The sequence below is a fragment of the Stegastes partitus genome, unplaced genomic scaffold (genome assembly GCF_000690725.1).
Source record: "Stegastes partitus isolate 25-593 unplaced genomic scaffold, Stegastes_partitus-1.0.2 Scaffold391, whole genome shotgun sequence".
Taxonomy (NCBI): domain Eukaryota; kingdom Metazoa; phylum Chordata; class Actinopteri; family Pomacentridae; genus Stegastes; species Stegastes partitus.
Genome location: NW_007578122.1, coordinates 289195 through 305410, shown reverse-complemented (window position 1 = coordinate 305410; position 16216 = coordinate 289195). Strand labels below are relative to the sequence as shown.

The window sequence follows — 16216 nt, the reverse complement described above, 5'->3', positions numbered from 1 at the left end:
GGGGAGGAAATGCCAAAGTCAGCAGTGATAAATCGGCTGTCCCCGGTAAAGCCTGTCCATATTCTGAGGACCCCCTCTTCTGTTTTCTGGAGGCCATTTGATTAGAATAAACCAGAACGCTCGACTGTGCTGGACCTCGGCCCACGCTGGCCGAATGAAAGCCAGACTGACAGAGCGGGGGGAAAGGGTGAGGGAAGGCGAGCCAGAAAGAAAAACAACAACAACAACAACAACAAATGACAGAACGGACCGGCTTAGCTTCAAAGCCTGACTGACACACATGGACGTGGTATCTCGGGGCCTTGGGAGATGCAAGCGAGACATGTTGGGCGGCGGCGGCGGACGAAAGTTTGCGAGCGTGGCTGCTGGTACGTGTGATATTCATTCAGGGGGAGTGTTGCTCGTTCTCCGCCGCTCTGCTGCGCGCTCGCCGCTACAAAGCTTCACACATGGAGGATGGCATGGCTTCTGCTCGGGCCACAGAGCAACTGCAGCAGAGTGAAAAACAAAAACAGGGTATCTGACTTGCTCAGAGGGAGAATGGATGCAGCTTTTGAACGAGGAAGGCCAGCGTCTCCTCTCTAAGTTATGCAGGGCAGAGTCCAGCTGATTCGATTGTGCTTTTTCATCACGTTTATCTGCATATTTTCTCTAAATGTGCACATAATCTGGAGTTGAACGACGACATGATCTGAATTTATGATCTATTTATCTACCTATATGTACTTTTTAAAGATTTAATACACCTCACATTATAAACTTTCCGTGTCAGTCTGTTGAGATAGTGTTTTCCCAGTGCTAGGCAGACTAGACGAGCACGCTTGCAGTGATGAACCCGCAGATAATTATCACTTGATTCCTCAGTTCCTCTCAGCTCTGCAGAGCTTTAACACACTTTCAGCACAGTGGAGCATTTGGCATCTAAGGAACTGGGTATTTTTTTTTCCTCAGGAGTTGGTGGAGTTAAACAGAGCGTGAAAATAAGACTTGCATTCATTAGGTGGCCAGAAACGAGTGAACGCTGATGTCGCTCTGTGTCTGCTGGATGTGCACGACGGCGTTTGTCTGTTGGAGATATCAAATGAAACTGTGACAACAAGTCAAAGTTCACAGCTTGTTTCTGTTGCCCCTGCATGACCAACGGTAGGGTCAAGGTTTAAAGAACCCACATGATGCACATTTATGTGTTCATAATTTTATATTTGGCATCTATTAGAGCAAGGTCGCCAGTTCGCACCGGGATCTTTCTGCGTGGAGTCTCCATGTTCTCCCCGTGCAGCGTGGGTTCTCTCCGGGTTCTCTGGCTTCCTCCCACACAGTCCAAAAACATGCTGAGGTTAATTGGTGATTCTAAATTGTCCGTAGGTGTGAATGTGAGTGTGCTTGGTTGTCTGTCTCTAAGTGTAGCCCTGTGATAGACTGGTTACCTGTCCAGGTGAACCTGCCTTCACCCTGAGTCAGCTGGGATAGACTCCAGCCCCCCATGACCTTCGTGAGGATTAAGCGGTGTATAGATAATGGATGGATGGATAGAGCAGTGGTTCTCAAACTGGGGGTTGGGACCCCCATGGGGGTCTCAAGATCATTTCAGGGGGTCACCAGATCATTTGTTAAAAATAAAATTAAAAATAAAGCCCACATTTATCAAATAAATTTGCATTAGGGCTCTCAAAATTAAAAGTGTTTACGTGCTCCCACTCCTTTTTCAAACTTGTTAATATTATGATTTGATTATGCAACATTATTATTCCTTTTTAAATTATTTTCTTTGGTTTTTATATTTTTTTTCCCCTTTAATTTGTCCGAAATAATTCAATTCATTCATTCATTTAAAAGAAAATTAACGTGTTAATGTAAAGAAATGAATCTGTGGACCTAACACATTATTTTTTAAATGCATTAATGCATAAACAACAAAGTTATTGCTCATGAGATATTAAAAATTTAAGTTGGGGGAGGTCACAAACACAAACTTGTGATATCTTGGGGGTCGTGGCGCAAAGAGAACCGCCGTATTAGAGTATATCCACGTGCTTTATTTGTGAAAAAAAACACATTATTTCTCTCATATTGTATATTACTGCTGCAGTGTCACTCTCTGTCTGAAATGCTCCGTTTTAGCTTCTGTCTGCCCCCAGTCTGCTCTGATTGGTCAGCTGGCCTTACAAAAGCAAAGCAGTGCTGCTTATGTTCAGAACTGTGATTTCCAGAATGCAGCAGAAGTGGCTCTGCTAAGAAAGTACGAGTGGCATCTGCTAACTCTGTGCTTGAGCGCGTGCCGAGCCAGCTGTTGGGCAGGTGTTATGCAGATGTGTGACGCGGTGACGTAGATTAGTAACGGAAGCAAAGCCGAGACTCCAACGAGGTGTTTCAAGCATGTGAAGAGGAGCGAATAATTCCCTTTAGCGTAGACTTTGTGGAGTTTGCACACCCTTTACCTGCACTAAAAAAGCTACAGGCTAATGGAAAGGAAAAACCCAAACAGCACACTGTGGCCTCTTTAATACGTCCACTTTACCTGCTAGCTTTAGAAATCTTTGATGGGATTTAAACTCATTACAAATAAATTGGTGAGACTTGAAATTATTTGTCGGTTAGTTGGTTTGCAATCTTTAAAAATGTTTTCCACTTAACATTTCTCATAGTATCATGGTAGGTGGCTACATGGTTGATAAGCAATAAGAAACTTGCAATACGGAGATTTAGAAACTGAGGATGCACTTTTTCTTCAGGGATTCTTATCAAAGACATATTTGCTTCTGCTGAGAAAACACTGGCACCATCAGCCTCGGCTCTCGTGTCAGCCTCTGAAGCAGACATGTGTATTACCGAGAAAGAAAGAAACGAAAATCAAGGAAAAAACACAGTCTTCTGGATCTGAATAACTAACCCTATACGTGTCGGCAGGTTGTTTTGATCTCTCTGTCTTTTCTGTTGTGTTGCTCTTTCTCAGCCCTGCAGCGTGTGATGATCAGGACCGAGGATGAGAATGCGTCACACAGCTCAATTCACCAGGGTTGGAGGCGATAGCTGAGAATTAATGTCGTCAAAATGCACGGGAGGAAGATAGAGCAGTAAATTAGATGCCCATATATACAGAAGAAGACTTAATTAAGCTATAAGGGGCATTATGGCTGCATGCAGATGGCTAATGCAGCCTTGAGGACACTTAGCATGCCAGCGGATAGCCCGGCTGCACACCCTATTAGCGCTCTGTCAGGCCACTTCCAAATCCTGTTCCTGACAAGGAAGCAGAGTGACTGATGGGAACCTTCTAGAAAACCGCTGGTCGTTCCCGAAGCCGCTGTGTGTAAATTATAGATATAAGAGCCGCTTTCTGTTGGACTTCTTCTTCGTGGCGCCTGCAGACGATACGGCTTCTTATTAATTCTTTGTCGCCTCAGTCTATCGCTGTTTGTCAAACACTTGTATGGAGTCGGACGGAGGGAAAGCAGGAATAAATGTTATAACTCTCGACAGGAGGTGCTTACGCGTGACCACAAAAAAAAGGAAAAGAGAGGGAAAAAAAGGAGAGTTAATGCAGACTTCCCTGCTAATGGCCCCTGATTATAATGTTACGGGACTGTGAGCAGCGAGCTAATGTTATTGAGTTTGAAATGGAGTGAGTTTCAGAAGCTGTGAATAAAATGCTAATGATAGCGTTTGGGATGTACTGTAAAGAGCTATGGGGGCCACGCCGCCTTTTCTCTTCTAATAAGAGACCAGAGAGGAGGCACAGAAGAGAGAGATCAGAAACAAAGAGGGGGTTTGCTCTCAGCCGGCATGTTCCCTGCACGTCTTTTAGGCTTGTTAATGAAACACTTTCGCCGCCCGTTTCCTCGTCTACCTCGTCGGTTCCAGGTTTTGTTCCCCGATTCTCCCGTCGCAATCCGACCAATATGATTTCAACCACAAGACGATGATAATGTAGATGCTGGACTCTCATAAGCACACGCAACTTCCTCTCAGCTCTTCTTCTTCTTCAGTTTGTACTTTTGATGGTTTGAGATTTTGGGGCCATTAAGCGTATTGATTTCAAACAGAGTAGGTTATAAAGCGAAGCGCGGAGCCGCCGGGGTAACATTCAAAAACTCTTTATCTGGATGAACCCTGTAATCTGTTATTAAACCCTCACAGAAAAATAAAAAAAAGCACCCTCTTTTGAAAGTCTGTTTCCAACTTGTTCTCACGTATTTTCCAGTATCGAGTGTCATTTCCCCACATTCGACTCTCTCTTCTTATCCCGCTCTGTTTGAAGATAACAATACATTAAATATTCCTGAAACAAGGGGAAACTGGAAGTGTAGAGATATCACGTCCACATTTTTTTAACTTCAGCTAAATGTGAAATCACTCGTTGAGATAAATGTTTTTTTTTGTGCACCCAGCTAGCATTCCAGAGTATTCAGTCCAGCCACAGAAGACACAGCATCGCGCGTCATCGATTGGACACAAATTGCTCTGTTCTATTATGCTGGAAAAGGACTTGATCTGACATGATGAGCTTTGCCCATTGCTGCGGGATGAATATCCACTACTAATCTTTGTTTTTTTTTCTTCTTGCCGAGACATTCAGAAGCTGAAAAATTTGCCCTTCAGTAACAAATTATTTGGCAGGCTATTCCTAGACTAACCTCGCTCGCTGTGTTTTTTAAAATAATTTTTCTCTCCCCGAAACTTGCTTTGTGCTGCACCCTCTGATTAGTCCCATTACTTTCCCTTTTGTCCTTTCTGCTTTTTAAGATCTTTCAACCTCCCTCTCTCCTCTTCTCTCTCTGTCTTGGTGCTATTACCAGACTCGTCACAATTTCACTCGGTTATCCTAGAGGACAGTTTTCCAGCAGTTGTCAAGAGTTCTGCATTTCATGTTTGGCAGCGCGTAAGTGCGTGCATGTGTGTGTTCGCTTCTCCGTGGGAGTGTAGGAGTGCGAGCCAGAAGCGATCACACAGAGATGAGAGTTTTATTGAACAGGGGTGTTTGGCATTCTCTACACAGACGAGCGCCGTCGAGTTCCAGCAACGATTGGTATCTACCTACACGTTCTAGCCGCGAAGGTGAGGACCGGTGTCAACCGCTAACACTCGGTTTAATCAAACTATTTGTTGACTCCCGACTTATCTGCTTTTAATTTATTACTTGGGTCTTAAAGTGCAATATGTAGGATTGTCAAAGCGCGTGTACCCTTTAAGAGCCACTCCGTGAATAATAACACTGTACGGTTTAAATGCCATCAAGCTGGAAATGATAGCGAAGGAGGAATAATGATAATAATAATAAAAAAAAAACAGAGTTAAAATGGGCTTTCAGAGGTGGTTTCAATTGTCGAAGTCAAAAGCGGCGCATTAAACATCTGAGTGCTCGGATGTCAAAGTTCCGGTTGGTCTTGAGGAGTTAAAGCTGAAATCCGCTTCGTATTAAAAGTAGAAAGATGATGAGGCCTCCGGTGTCACATTTACAAAAAAAGAAAAGAAGAATCTATTACCTCATTGATATGCATGGCAGGGAAAACGGTGACAGAGCAGACAATGTGAATATAAACATACAATTTACTGAAGTCATGGACCGTGAATGATCAACATTCCTCAGCAACGCAACACGCAGCGCCTCCCCGGTCACAGGAAGACGTCTTCAAACAGACGGACGGGTTCAGAGTGTGAGCTGGTTTAGGTTTATATTAATTGATGCATTGTACTGATTTTAGTTAGCAGTCTGAGGCCTCGTCCACATGTAGCAAAGATATTTGTTCTACGATTCGGTCTGTCATCCACACGAAAATGCAGATTTACAGCGTTAAAAACGATTCTTTCACAAATCTGTGAATCCTCCGTCTCTATGTAGACGTCAATAACCGGGTTTTAGGTTAAAAACGTCACCGCCTGTGACAAAATCTGTTCTTTACGTCACATACGCGACCTGTGTTTACGTTTGGAAACAGCGTGGACGCCCTCAGAACTGTGTTGTCTCTGGTCCAGGCCCAGATACCGCTCCATGTACAAGAACGCAGGCGAAGGACTGTGTTGAGGACGGTTATTTTCCGCCACCTCGCCATTCCACGTCTGAGGCATGTTCTCTGTCAAAGACGCCGGTTTTGGGTCAGACCGAGACGCACTTGTGGGAGAACTTTGAGACAGAATGGCGTGACGATTTCTGTACGTCCTGGTTGTCGGAGTTCTTACATCCTCACGTAGAATATGAACGTGCTTAACAACACACTTTTATGCGGTTAGGTGTGGATGAATTCTTCTCTAAAAACGAGCTGGTGTGTACGCAAGTGTTTTCCAGACGGAGGGGGCAGGATGTTCGGTTTTACAAAAACCCTGCTATGTGCGGACAAGGCCTAAGCGGCGATGCACAGATTTAAAAAGTGACATCAGAAAACTCCACTCTTCTCCCACACTCCCTACGTTGGCTCCCAGTTCATTCCAGATAAAACTTGAGTGCATTTCTGATATCTGCACAAGCTCCAGATGATCTCAGCAGTCATATAGAAAAAAAAATACAGGCAGGGAAGGTTGTTCTTCTTGTGCAATCCCTTTCTTTGGATTACACTCCAACCTAAAAAGCACCTCCATCATTCGATCAGTCATGTTAGAAAACCTGGTCGCTCCTTTAATTAAGTGATTTTAAGTTAGTTAAAAAGCACCTGTGGACATGTCCAGCTGTTTGTCTGCGATGCCGTTCTTCAAATAACCTCTTAAAACGTCAGCTTAGGAAACATCCCTTAACATGAAACTGATTTTCTGCTAATTCAAGCATCAGAACGATTTATTGACGACATCAAACAATCTGCCAGTTATTATTTTTTGATTAATCAATGATGTACTTTAAAAAAAAAGAGAGAGAGAGAGAGACCATCAAATACTAACATCTAAGAGACAAGAAACCAAAAAAAATTATTCTGCTATTAGAAATAACTAACTATTCAACTCTCACAACAGTCGCTGAGTCATTTTCTGAATTATTAATGGAATAATTATTGCAGCTCTAATAACACACTGAAGGCTGTCTCTTGATTTTTGCTTCTCTTTCTTTTTAATTAAATTCTTGTTGATATCCCACCACCTCCCCGCCACAAAAGTTGCATTCAACAGTTGCACCGTTTATTTATTCAACACGTAAAATATAACTTCAGCATGTCTTCACTTTTAATGAGACATTAACTGTTGAGAAAAGTAGTCAAAATCTCAAGGATACTCAGCTGGACGGAAACCATATATCAGCCGTGAACTGCTGCCTCACCAAATTGCTATAATAAAAGTTTATGAAGTACCCAAAGGCATTTGATTTTTACGTGGCCATTATCAGCGAGGAAAGAAAAGAAAAGAAAAAACATAGAACTACTCTTATCTCTTTGCAGCATACTGAATGATTTGTCCCTTCATTTTGGGGAAAAACAATTACACAACAGTTTATCATGTTTACATAGTCATTATCATAATACAATTAGCAATCTGAAGCCACTCGCCAATTCATCCATATTTGGACTGTTTAAATCCAAACTCAATTAACTTCTCAGTCGGCAGGCTGAGAGCTGTATTAACCGGCTTACTGTCAATTAAAAAGTGCAGGCTTTGTGTTAAAATAATAATTAGGACGGGCTTTTTATACGGGGTCAATAATGTTGATTATTTCATCGTATTTTCTGTTATCTCTGTTTTTAAAAAAATAAAAAAATAAAAAAGTGCCTAAATACTCTGATGTGTTTTGCAAAGAAAGAAAAATTAAAAGCCTTTGGGACGAAAAAATAGTGGCGAAACTCCATCTATTGTTTTTCAGTGAATTAATTGTCCTGCTTTCATGCCCACTATCAAATGTACATTTAAAAAACTATCTGTTCACGCTGTGAGCAAACTCCAGACTTTAAATAGAAACATGTTTGTTCGCTATTTTTCCTTAGACCCTGGATAAATAATACAGTATTTGCACTCCAACAAGTAAAAGAAGCGTTGCCTAGTAACAAAAACTATCATCCTTGAAGACATGATATAATGTGGGTGTTTAAATTGCTCTATGTTTAACTGTTTAGCTCGTTTAAAAAAAAGAATGGATGCTGTTTCTGAGGTATAACCCAGTGCATCTCTGTATCTTTTTTATTTTTCTATTTTAGCTTCCTGTTGCTTGTAGAGTTCAAAACTATTATGATACAAGGAGTGTGATGTTACGTGAGTTTGTCTGGAATTGCTGCAGTATGGCTGCATTCACATGTATGGAGGATATAAGGTGAAGAATTTAATGTGGAACCAGATGTGTTTAGCTAATGCAGATTGGCCCTCTGCTACTGTAGGTTTCCTAAAGAACGAATTTGGAGCTCGGTGTGGTGGCTCAAAGCCAGGCGCTGTCCAATGACGACTGTTACTCAAAGCAGCCACGCCCTTAATTATGCATAAATTTAAGCCTTAATGAGATTTAAATGGACGAGCTGTATTAAAATTCACTTCCTGTACGCTTGTCACTAATGCGGATATCAGCTATCGGCACCAAAATAGTTTTTGGTACCAGACTGTAAGCATGTTTATTTCTGCTGTAAAGTTGGGCCTTTTAACATGGGTGTCTATGGGGACTGATTCACTTTTGTTGCCTCCAGTGGCTATTCGAGGAACTGCAGTTTTTGCCATTTCTGTCTAGATTTCATTTTTCAGTCTCAGGGGTTGCTGCTCGGTCAGACCATCCATCCATCCATCCATCCATCCATCCATCCATCCATCCATCCATCCATCCATCCATCCATCCATCCATCCATCCATCATCTCTACACCTCAGTCCTCACCACTGCTCAACCTTGTAGACCTCAGTCAGACTATGGTGAAGACAAATACTACGCAGCAGGGCATCTTTTAAATCAGCTATGTGGGGTAATTTTGGGCTCCTATTGAACTATGTCAGAACTGGAGAGTGAGCGGTGGATCAGATGCTCATCACAGGACCTGGACAAAAAAAAAAAACTAAACAAAAATGCAACAGAGGTCGAGCTACTTATCCCTTCTCGCAGCCTCGAGATACAAAAAACCAGACACGGCAAGAAACCTTTACTGAAGCAATTTGCAGGGAGCATTATGTGGAGCGACTTTGAAATCACACTGCTGGCTTTAATGGTTTATTTAAGATAATTATGAATATTCTTATTGATTGCAGCCGGCCTTATGATCAAAACAAAAAGGAAACAATGAAAGAAAAAACTTTTGCTCGTTGAAATTTTTTCTCTGCTGTCCGGAAAATGTGACTCCTGATCTGAGGTTCATACAGACCCATAGATTTAGTGTATGTACAGTTACACCCCTATGCTATACTGACAGTGTTGTGTTGGGTTTAGGACATCGGCTTTAACGTGGAACAATGTGGATTAGCTGGAGCTCATCATTATTTCGGGTGCACTCGTATCCATCGTCACTTGTCAGAGGAAGTGTGTGGAAGCAGTCAAAGGAGAGACAGTCATTTGACAAGTTAATAACAAAGCCGTCCTATTAAATGTATGATCGTTTGCTCTGTTTGGGTACAATACGTCCTGAGGTCTGTGCTCGCCAGACATCCGTTTTTGCTTTCGGTCTCATCCTCAGCGAGTGCAAAAACACGCTCGCTTGTATTTAGGTCATCTGACTCGGGCAGTTAAGAGCGTTTCACAGTTTGACCGTGAGTCCAGACTTGGCAGTCGTGTCTGTATGTTTAGGATCACTGTCCTGCTGCACGTCCTAAAATTGGGGGCACTTCGTCTAAAAAGAGTCGCGTCCTAAAGCGTTCACCCGGCGAGGATGTGAACAACCTCATACTCGGTTATCTCTCAAACCGAAGTATCAGAGCATGACCAGAACAATGAGACACACCAGAAGCTCTCTGGCTCCTTCGTCTTTATCTTTCTCGGGGGGTCTTCACGGGTCTCCTCTTTTGATTCAAGCCAAGACCTGATCCTAATTATGCTCACCCCGATGCATTTAGCTGAGCCCGGTTTTTACTGTACCGCCGCCGGTCTCGGGCCGCTGTGTCAGTGTACAGCGTCTAAGTGGTTCTGACTGGACTTGTTATCTGCCTGATGTGGTGTGTCATAATCTTCACAGGGGAAAATCAGATTTTGGAGAGAATGCGGGGAGTGTGAATTGTGAAGGGCAGGAAAGATATGAAGTGTTGCAAATTCTCTTTGTCCTTAAATTGCCTTCATTAAAGCGATACAGAGCTGCATTACTGAGGGAATATTGTTTTAGGTAAGACATTAGATCTAATCAATCCCAGAATCACAGCCCTGAGATACTGCGGAAGACTTTACAGCATTCACAGGCAGACTCTTACAACTCTGGAAGGTTATCATAACTGTTTTACCTTTATCTGGGATGACCCTGAAGAGAAATAAAGTCCTCGTGTCACAAAGGAATCCATGAGGACAGGATGTTTTTGACTGGCCGGTGCAGAAGTTCAGGTTGAATATTTTTGTTGGACGATGCATTTTTCTGCTGTAAACCTCTGTTGCCCCGTCTTCCACCACCAAAGCAAACCACTTGCTAGTTTTGGGCTGGTACTAGCGCTGGCTATTCTAAGAACTGTTCTGCTTTTCAGCGGGTTAGAGACCCACCAGAGAGCCACGTTTTCAAAGCTTCCTCTAGTTAACTCTGAATGCACCCAAGTGTAAAAGACAGTTTGTGTTTCCCCACAAACGAAAGTCAAAGAGATCCTCGTTCGTCTCATTTTCTCTGCTGTTTGATGCTTTAATATCATCGGTCAGCATTCATAAAAGCATTTGAAAACACAATTTTGTGATTTCCAATGCCCCTCTCTGTATCAAAGTTTACAGCTATGACAGCCCCTGAACTTCCTGTTTGGAGCTGTCTTGGTTAGCCGGAGGTCAGGCTGCCTTAGAAGAACAGGAAGTCCATCAGCTGATGGCTGATACCTGGTTGCTCATCAGCTTTATAAGCTGACTGAAATCTCTCTCTCGGCCTGGATTTCCATCAAGTTGTATGGATTCTTGTGTTTTCTACACAGTACTGATAGTAATGACCCAGATATTCAGCTTGTTTGGGTAGAATACTGTTTGGCTAAAGTAAATTGAAGTTTCTCTGATCATGTGTGGTCCTCTCCTCTTTGTCTTTCCTGGAGCCGGGTCGTGACAGCTCATAGACGCCAGCTGATGATGTCAAAACATTTATAAATGCTGCTGCGAGTGGCAGTCGGCCACCATTGGCAACGCTGTCAACATTTACGTTTTTAATGGTCTACTGGTGATATTAAAACATTGACCAGTTCATTGTTTGTGCAAATAACTGGCTTGAACTTCAGCAATGGCTCCAGACCGGCCTCTGGTAGAAAATGGTCATCTCTTGTGCACAACCAAACCCGGTCCGATTGAAAATGCAGAACTTAAGTTGTCATTTCCAGCTTAAACAGTACAAACAAAACTCATTCCTCACCATGGCTAGTGGCACAATGCCGCCCAGGTCCTGTGGCGCCAGGCGGATGAGGGTCTGCACCTCGCTGGTCAGGGTGCGGGTCAGCGGATACTCCACCTGCCACGTCACCTCCCGGCCGCCCTGAGTCACCATCAGCCCGTTCACCTCCAGGTCCACCTGCAGCACTCGCTGGTAGCCCACTGCCTCCACTCTGCAAGGAGAGATGGGAAAACCATGTGTCAGGAGTGAATTCAGATAAAAGAGGAGGGTGAACAAGTGGGGAGGCGAAGAAAGATAAGTAGCCATCTTCAAAGCACAACCTAAAGGACAAGACTGTATAATGCTGGAGCCGGACGGGATGAGAAAGCGGCAAGGAAACACTAAAATAAGACAAGGGAATAATGTGGAGATCAGTGGAGCAGAGGACAGTAGAGAGATTCACATCGGTGTCAACAGTGGGACAAGTGACGGAAAACGGAAATTAATTTAATTACATTTTATTCAGGCATTCAGTAAACATGTCAGAAATACTGCACGAGCAGAGGATGCTGCTGCAGCACTGCATGCAGATGTTGCGCGGGATGTGCCGTGTTTCCTAAAATTTAAGCAACGTATCCCTCATCTCAAAAGCTGATATGAACCTAATCGCGGCACCATTGAAATTTATTCTCACATCCACCCAGAACCACGATGATGGCACAAAAAAAAAAAGCAATTTATTTCCCCCCCCTCTTGCAATATGGAGCCTCTCTCGCAGAGATTGCCGGGGCCAAGCAAATCATTTTCTCTCAGCTGATGGAGATGCAAACAAAGCAGAAAAAACAATGAATGCAAAATAATATCCTCCAAACTTATTTGATTTGCTGAATGCTCGGTTTGATCAAGCTGCTGCCTCTCCCTCAGGTGTTCTTTGTCACAGTGGAAACTCAATGCAACACCTCTTGCAACAAGCAGACACAGATATACAGTACACACCGTCAGGGGAAATGCAATTCGCACTCGGGGATCTCGGGGTGGCTCTCAGACATAAACATTCATATTGCAGGAATACTGTTTCTCCGGACGACAATGAAAACAAAAGGTAGAAGTAATTCAGAGACAGTTTTATAATGTCAGAGAATAAAGAGGCAGCAAAGAAGATGTGTAAAAAAAAAAAAAAAAAAGGAGGACACTGTTTTACTGTTTGCAGCCGGAGCAGCATTTGTTGTTTGGGTGTCACGCAATTAAAACAACGCTGGAGAGAGCTTCAGCTGAGCACGAGGAGGACGAGGAGGGTGTTGAAGAAAGGGGGAGGGATAAGATCCAGAGTTTTCCTTGAACATATTTTGGCCAAGCCTGCACTTAAATCTCCCCTAACTCCCCTTTATGTTTGAACTTCAGTTGCTAGCCTCACTTCAAAGTGCAGATTTGAGGATCCACTCTGGTATGAAAAAAAAAAAACTGTGAGGGAGAACAGTTTTTGGAAGCTTGAATAGCAATTCTAGGTCAGGCAGGAAAAAAAAAAAGAAAAGCCTTTTCAGTTTCAGTGGCTAATGTTCTGAATTATACTAAATATGTTTCCAAATAACCATTGAGAAGCTTTGGCTTGGGGCGATCGCAGGTGGATATCGGTGCGGATCTGGCCGCACGGCGAGCGCTGCTCAGTTACAATTCTGTTTGAGCACCAGAGGAGTTTTACAGCGAGGTGCAGCGTGCCACAGATGGTGGTGCTTTGTGTTATTATGCACACTGTTGAATATCTTTGAGTGGGTTTTTTTTACCCGAAACACACGCTTTTACGGCTCCAAACAATGTGCAGATAAAGTCAAACAGGTTTTGTGCATGACTGCATGTAAAGTTTGTATTTCTCTTATTGTCAACCATGAAGCCAGCAGTGGGTTCATCGTACTGACATGCAGCTTGTGCCACTGAGCTGCACTGTTGTTGAAAACAGATCAGAGACACGTCGCTGTGTCACGTCGTTGCAGTGGGTTACATATTCCTTCACTCTGATAAACAAGGACGCTGTGAGCTATTTCGCTTTAGAGCAACACTCGCTGTACTGTTGCTTCAAATACTGGAGCGCCAAATGTGCATCAACCCGTGACTGAAAATAGTCCCAATGCATTGTCTAAAAAAGCTGCAGTGCCCAGCTGTTGAGACTCATCTGTTCCTGAATCTTTTTCGCCACTAAATGCATATGAAGATGGAGGAACGCTCGGTGGCGTCACCCACAGGTTCCCCGAAGAGCGGCTTCAAAGCTCAGCGTGGTGGCTCCAGCCGTCCCCATCTCGGAATCGCCCGACTCCACCTAGCCTTGCTATGAAGCACCTCATTATCATGCAGCTATAGGGGAAGACGCCTGGCCTTGTTTGTGTTGCTTAAATGCAATCCCAGTTGCATTGGGCAGAATTAAGTGAAGCAGCGTCCCCTCAAAACAGCGTCAGGGGGGATTATTCTGGTGGAACATTTGCATGCAGGGAAGCGAGCGCTGTCATTAAAATGGATGATTCACCACAAAAAAAAAACAACAAGCTAAAAAATAAAACTAGCAGAGATGCCTCGCTCCAAATCCTCGGCCAAACTTGTAGGATGCTAGCATGGAGGTGGTCGTTGTTTTCTGTGGCGAAGTGGAAAACCGTAACATGTAGAAAGAGGGGAGAACATCCAGCTACCGAGTGGCTAACGGCATGTTTATACCCACAGTCTACATCCGGTGAGTCAGACTAGACTCCATGCAACTCTGAGCTAATCCAGAAATAAGAAGAGAGTTGGAGCTGAGGCCATGACACTGTCCTACCACACAAGGCCACCACATCCCTAATTATGTCTAACTTAAGGCCTTAACATAATCTAAATGTTGAGTTAGCTGTAGAGACCAGAAACATTTGCTGCACCAGGCTGCAAACATGTTGATTTCTGCTGTAAAGTCGAGCATTTTCACATGAGGGTCTGTGGAGATTGACTCGCTTTTGGAGTCAATGGCCACTCAAGGAGCTTCAGTTCTGCACTGGCACCATCTTTCAGCCCCAGAGATTTGCTGCTTGGGCAAGACTGGCAAGTTGGAAAGCTGTGTTGGGATTTGAAGGCACTGAGAAAATGATATTGTAGCTCTAGCCTTGTCATTTAATACTGGTGGAGTTTTTCCAAAGTAAGCATAAGATCTCATCAGAACAGACGTTTCTCCCATCATCAATCTTCATTGCATCTTCCCTCACTGTCCCTGCTTCATATATGTGCTCACAATTATCACCACTTCTATATTTACATTGTTGAGATCAGATCCCAGCCACTGGAGAAATAGTCCAACAACTAAGCCACCAGATACACTCAGAATCACAAGTATTACCACACCATTAGTTGTGATAATATAACCGAGAAAAAAAAAGAAGCAAAATAGCAATTACATTACAGGAGCAATGTTTGCACTTTTGAAATCGTGCTTTCATGTAGGGTGCACTCGAGCAATTTTCGGCTCATTCTCGGTCTTTGAAATCCATTTCCTTTTAGCTAAAGTTAAACATCAAAAGCAAAAAAAGAGAGGAAGCGCCGAGAGCAAACACATCACACAACCAATACTGTAGATTGTGTTTGGTTACCCATATGAAGAGATTTGTTGAAAATCCCCACTCTGGGCTTCCTGTGCTGTGGACGATCAGTTCCTCGCTGAAGTCCATCCATCCATCCATCACTCGTTTTTTTCTTTCTTTCTGACCGACAGACACAAATTTCTGAGGACTACAAAGCCGCAGCATCCTCTGCTGCCTGATAACACGCTGGGCTCAGGAGTAGTGACTGCAGTGATTATGTGGTTTACGCTTATGGTGTACAATTACAGCCAAATCAATTATCTGCAACAGACAGTCTTGCTTTACAATGAAGCCGCAAACAATCAGCGCTTTAGTGCTGAACACTACAATACAACTCCTCTTCTGTCCCTATTCAATCTGTCTCACTCTGTATTGTCTGTATTATTTTTTTTTTTCTAATCTCTTCCTCCCTCCTTTTTCAACTTAACTCACTGACCCGCAGTGTTCTGTTGCTCTCAATAGAGGGCAGTGCTCTCTCTTCCTCCCTCCCTCCCTCTCTTCCTCTATCTTCCTCATCCCTTCATCCAGCATGTGTTTGGGATGATGAATGTCTGCGGCGCACCAGCTGGAGAGGTCAGGCCGCTTCTCCGTGTCTCATTAGAAACATAACTGCACCGTGTGCCCTTTTCTCAGTGCGATTACCATACGATTTAATACACTGGCTGGCAACTATCACTTCTCCCTCCCCGAGTCATGGACGGGGATGAGAGCAAAAGGTGGACACACACAGACAGACAGAAACAAAAAGAAAGAGGAGGGAAAAAACAAAAACACACAGAGCGGAAACGGGGTTAGAAGGGCTCAGATAAAAGCGGAAAAAAAAAAACGTCTACTGGGATCACAGAGCCGACTAAAGCGGATGGCGACGACGCGGCGGCGGTATCATAGCAGGTTTGTTGTGGTTGCGGTGAAATGAGGTGTAAAATCGGTCATGTCAATTTGAGGAGGCTTTTGAGGCATCTCCATTTTTCAGTCCTATTGTTGGATGTAAAAGCACAAACAGGAAAAAAAAAGAACTCACTGAGGAAAAGAAAAAAACCCTAAAAAAAATGCACACTTTCAATTCTGTAAGATACATTTCAAACACATCCCTTGTAGCAACAAAGAGGCTCCGAGCAGAAGAAGAAGAAGAAGAAGAAGAAGCGGCGTAACAGAAAAAAAGAAATGACAAGAATGAAATTCCTTTTGTTCGAAAACAGGAAAATAAAAGTGGAGCTAAGGAACACAAAAGCCCCGTTAAACATGCAGTCATGTTTTCCTCTTTTCACTCTTGA

General features: G+C 43.4%; 1 protein-coding gene across 1 annotated transcript in view; it reads right to left on the bottom strand.

The window, feature by feature from the left end:
- The window catches only part of LOC103359729 (transmembrane protein 132C), a 110672-nt gene that overhangs the window by 30808 nt on the left and 63648 nt on the right, over window positions 1–16216 (bottom strand). Inside the window, exon 4 of the mRNA XM_008285228.1 lies at window positions 11395–11584. Within this exon, the coding sequence (XP_008283450.1) occupies window positions 11395–11584 (190 nt within the window). The remainder of the gene's footprint in view (window positions 1–11394; window positions 11585–16216) is intronic.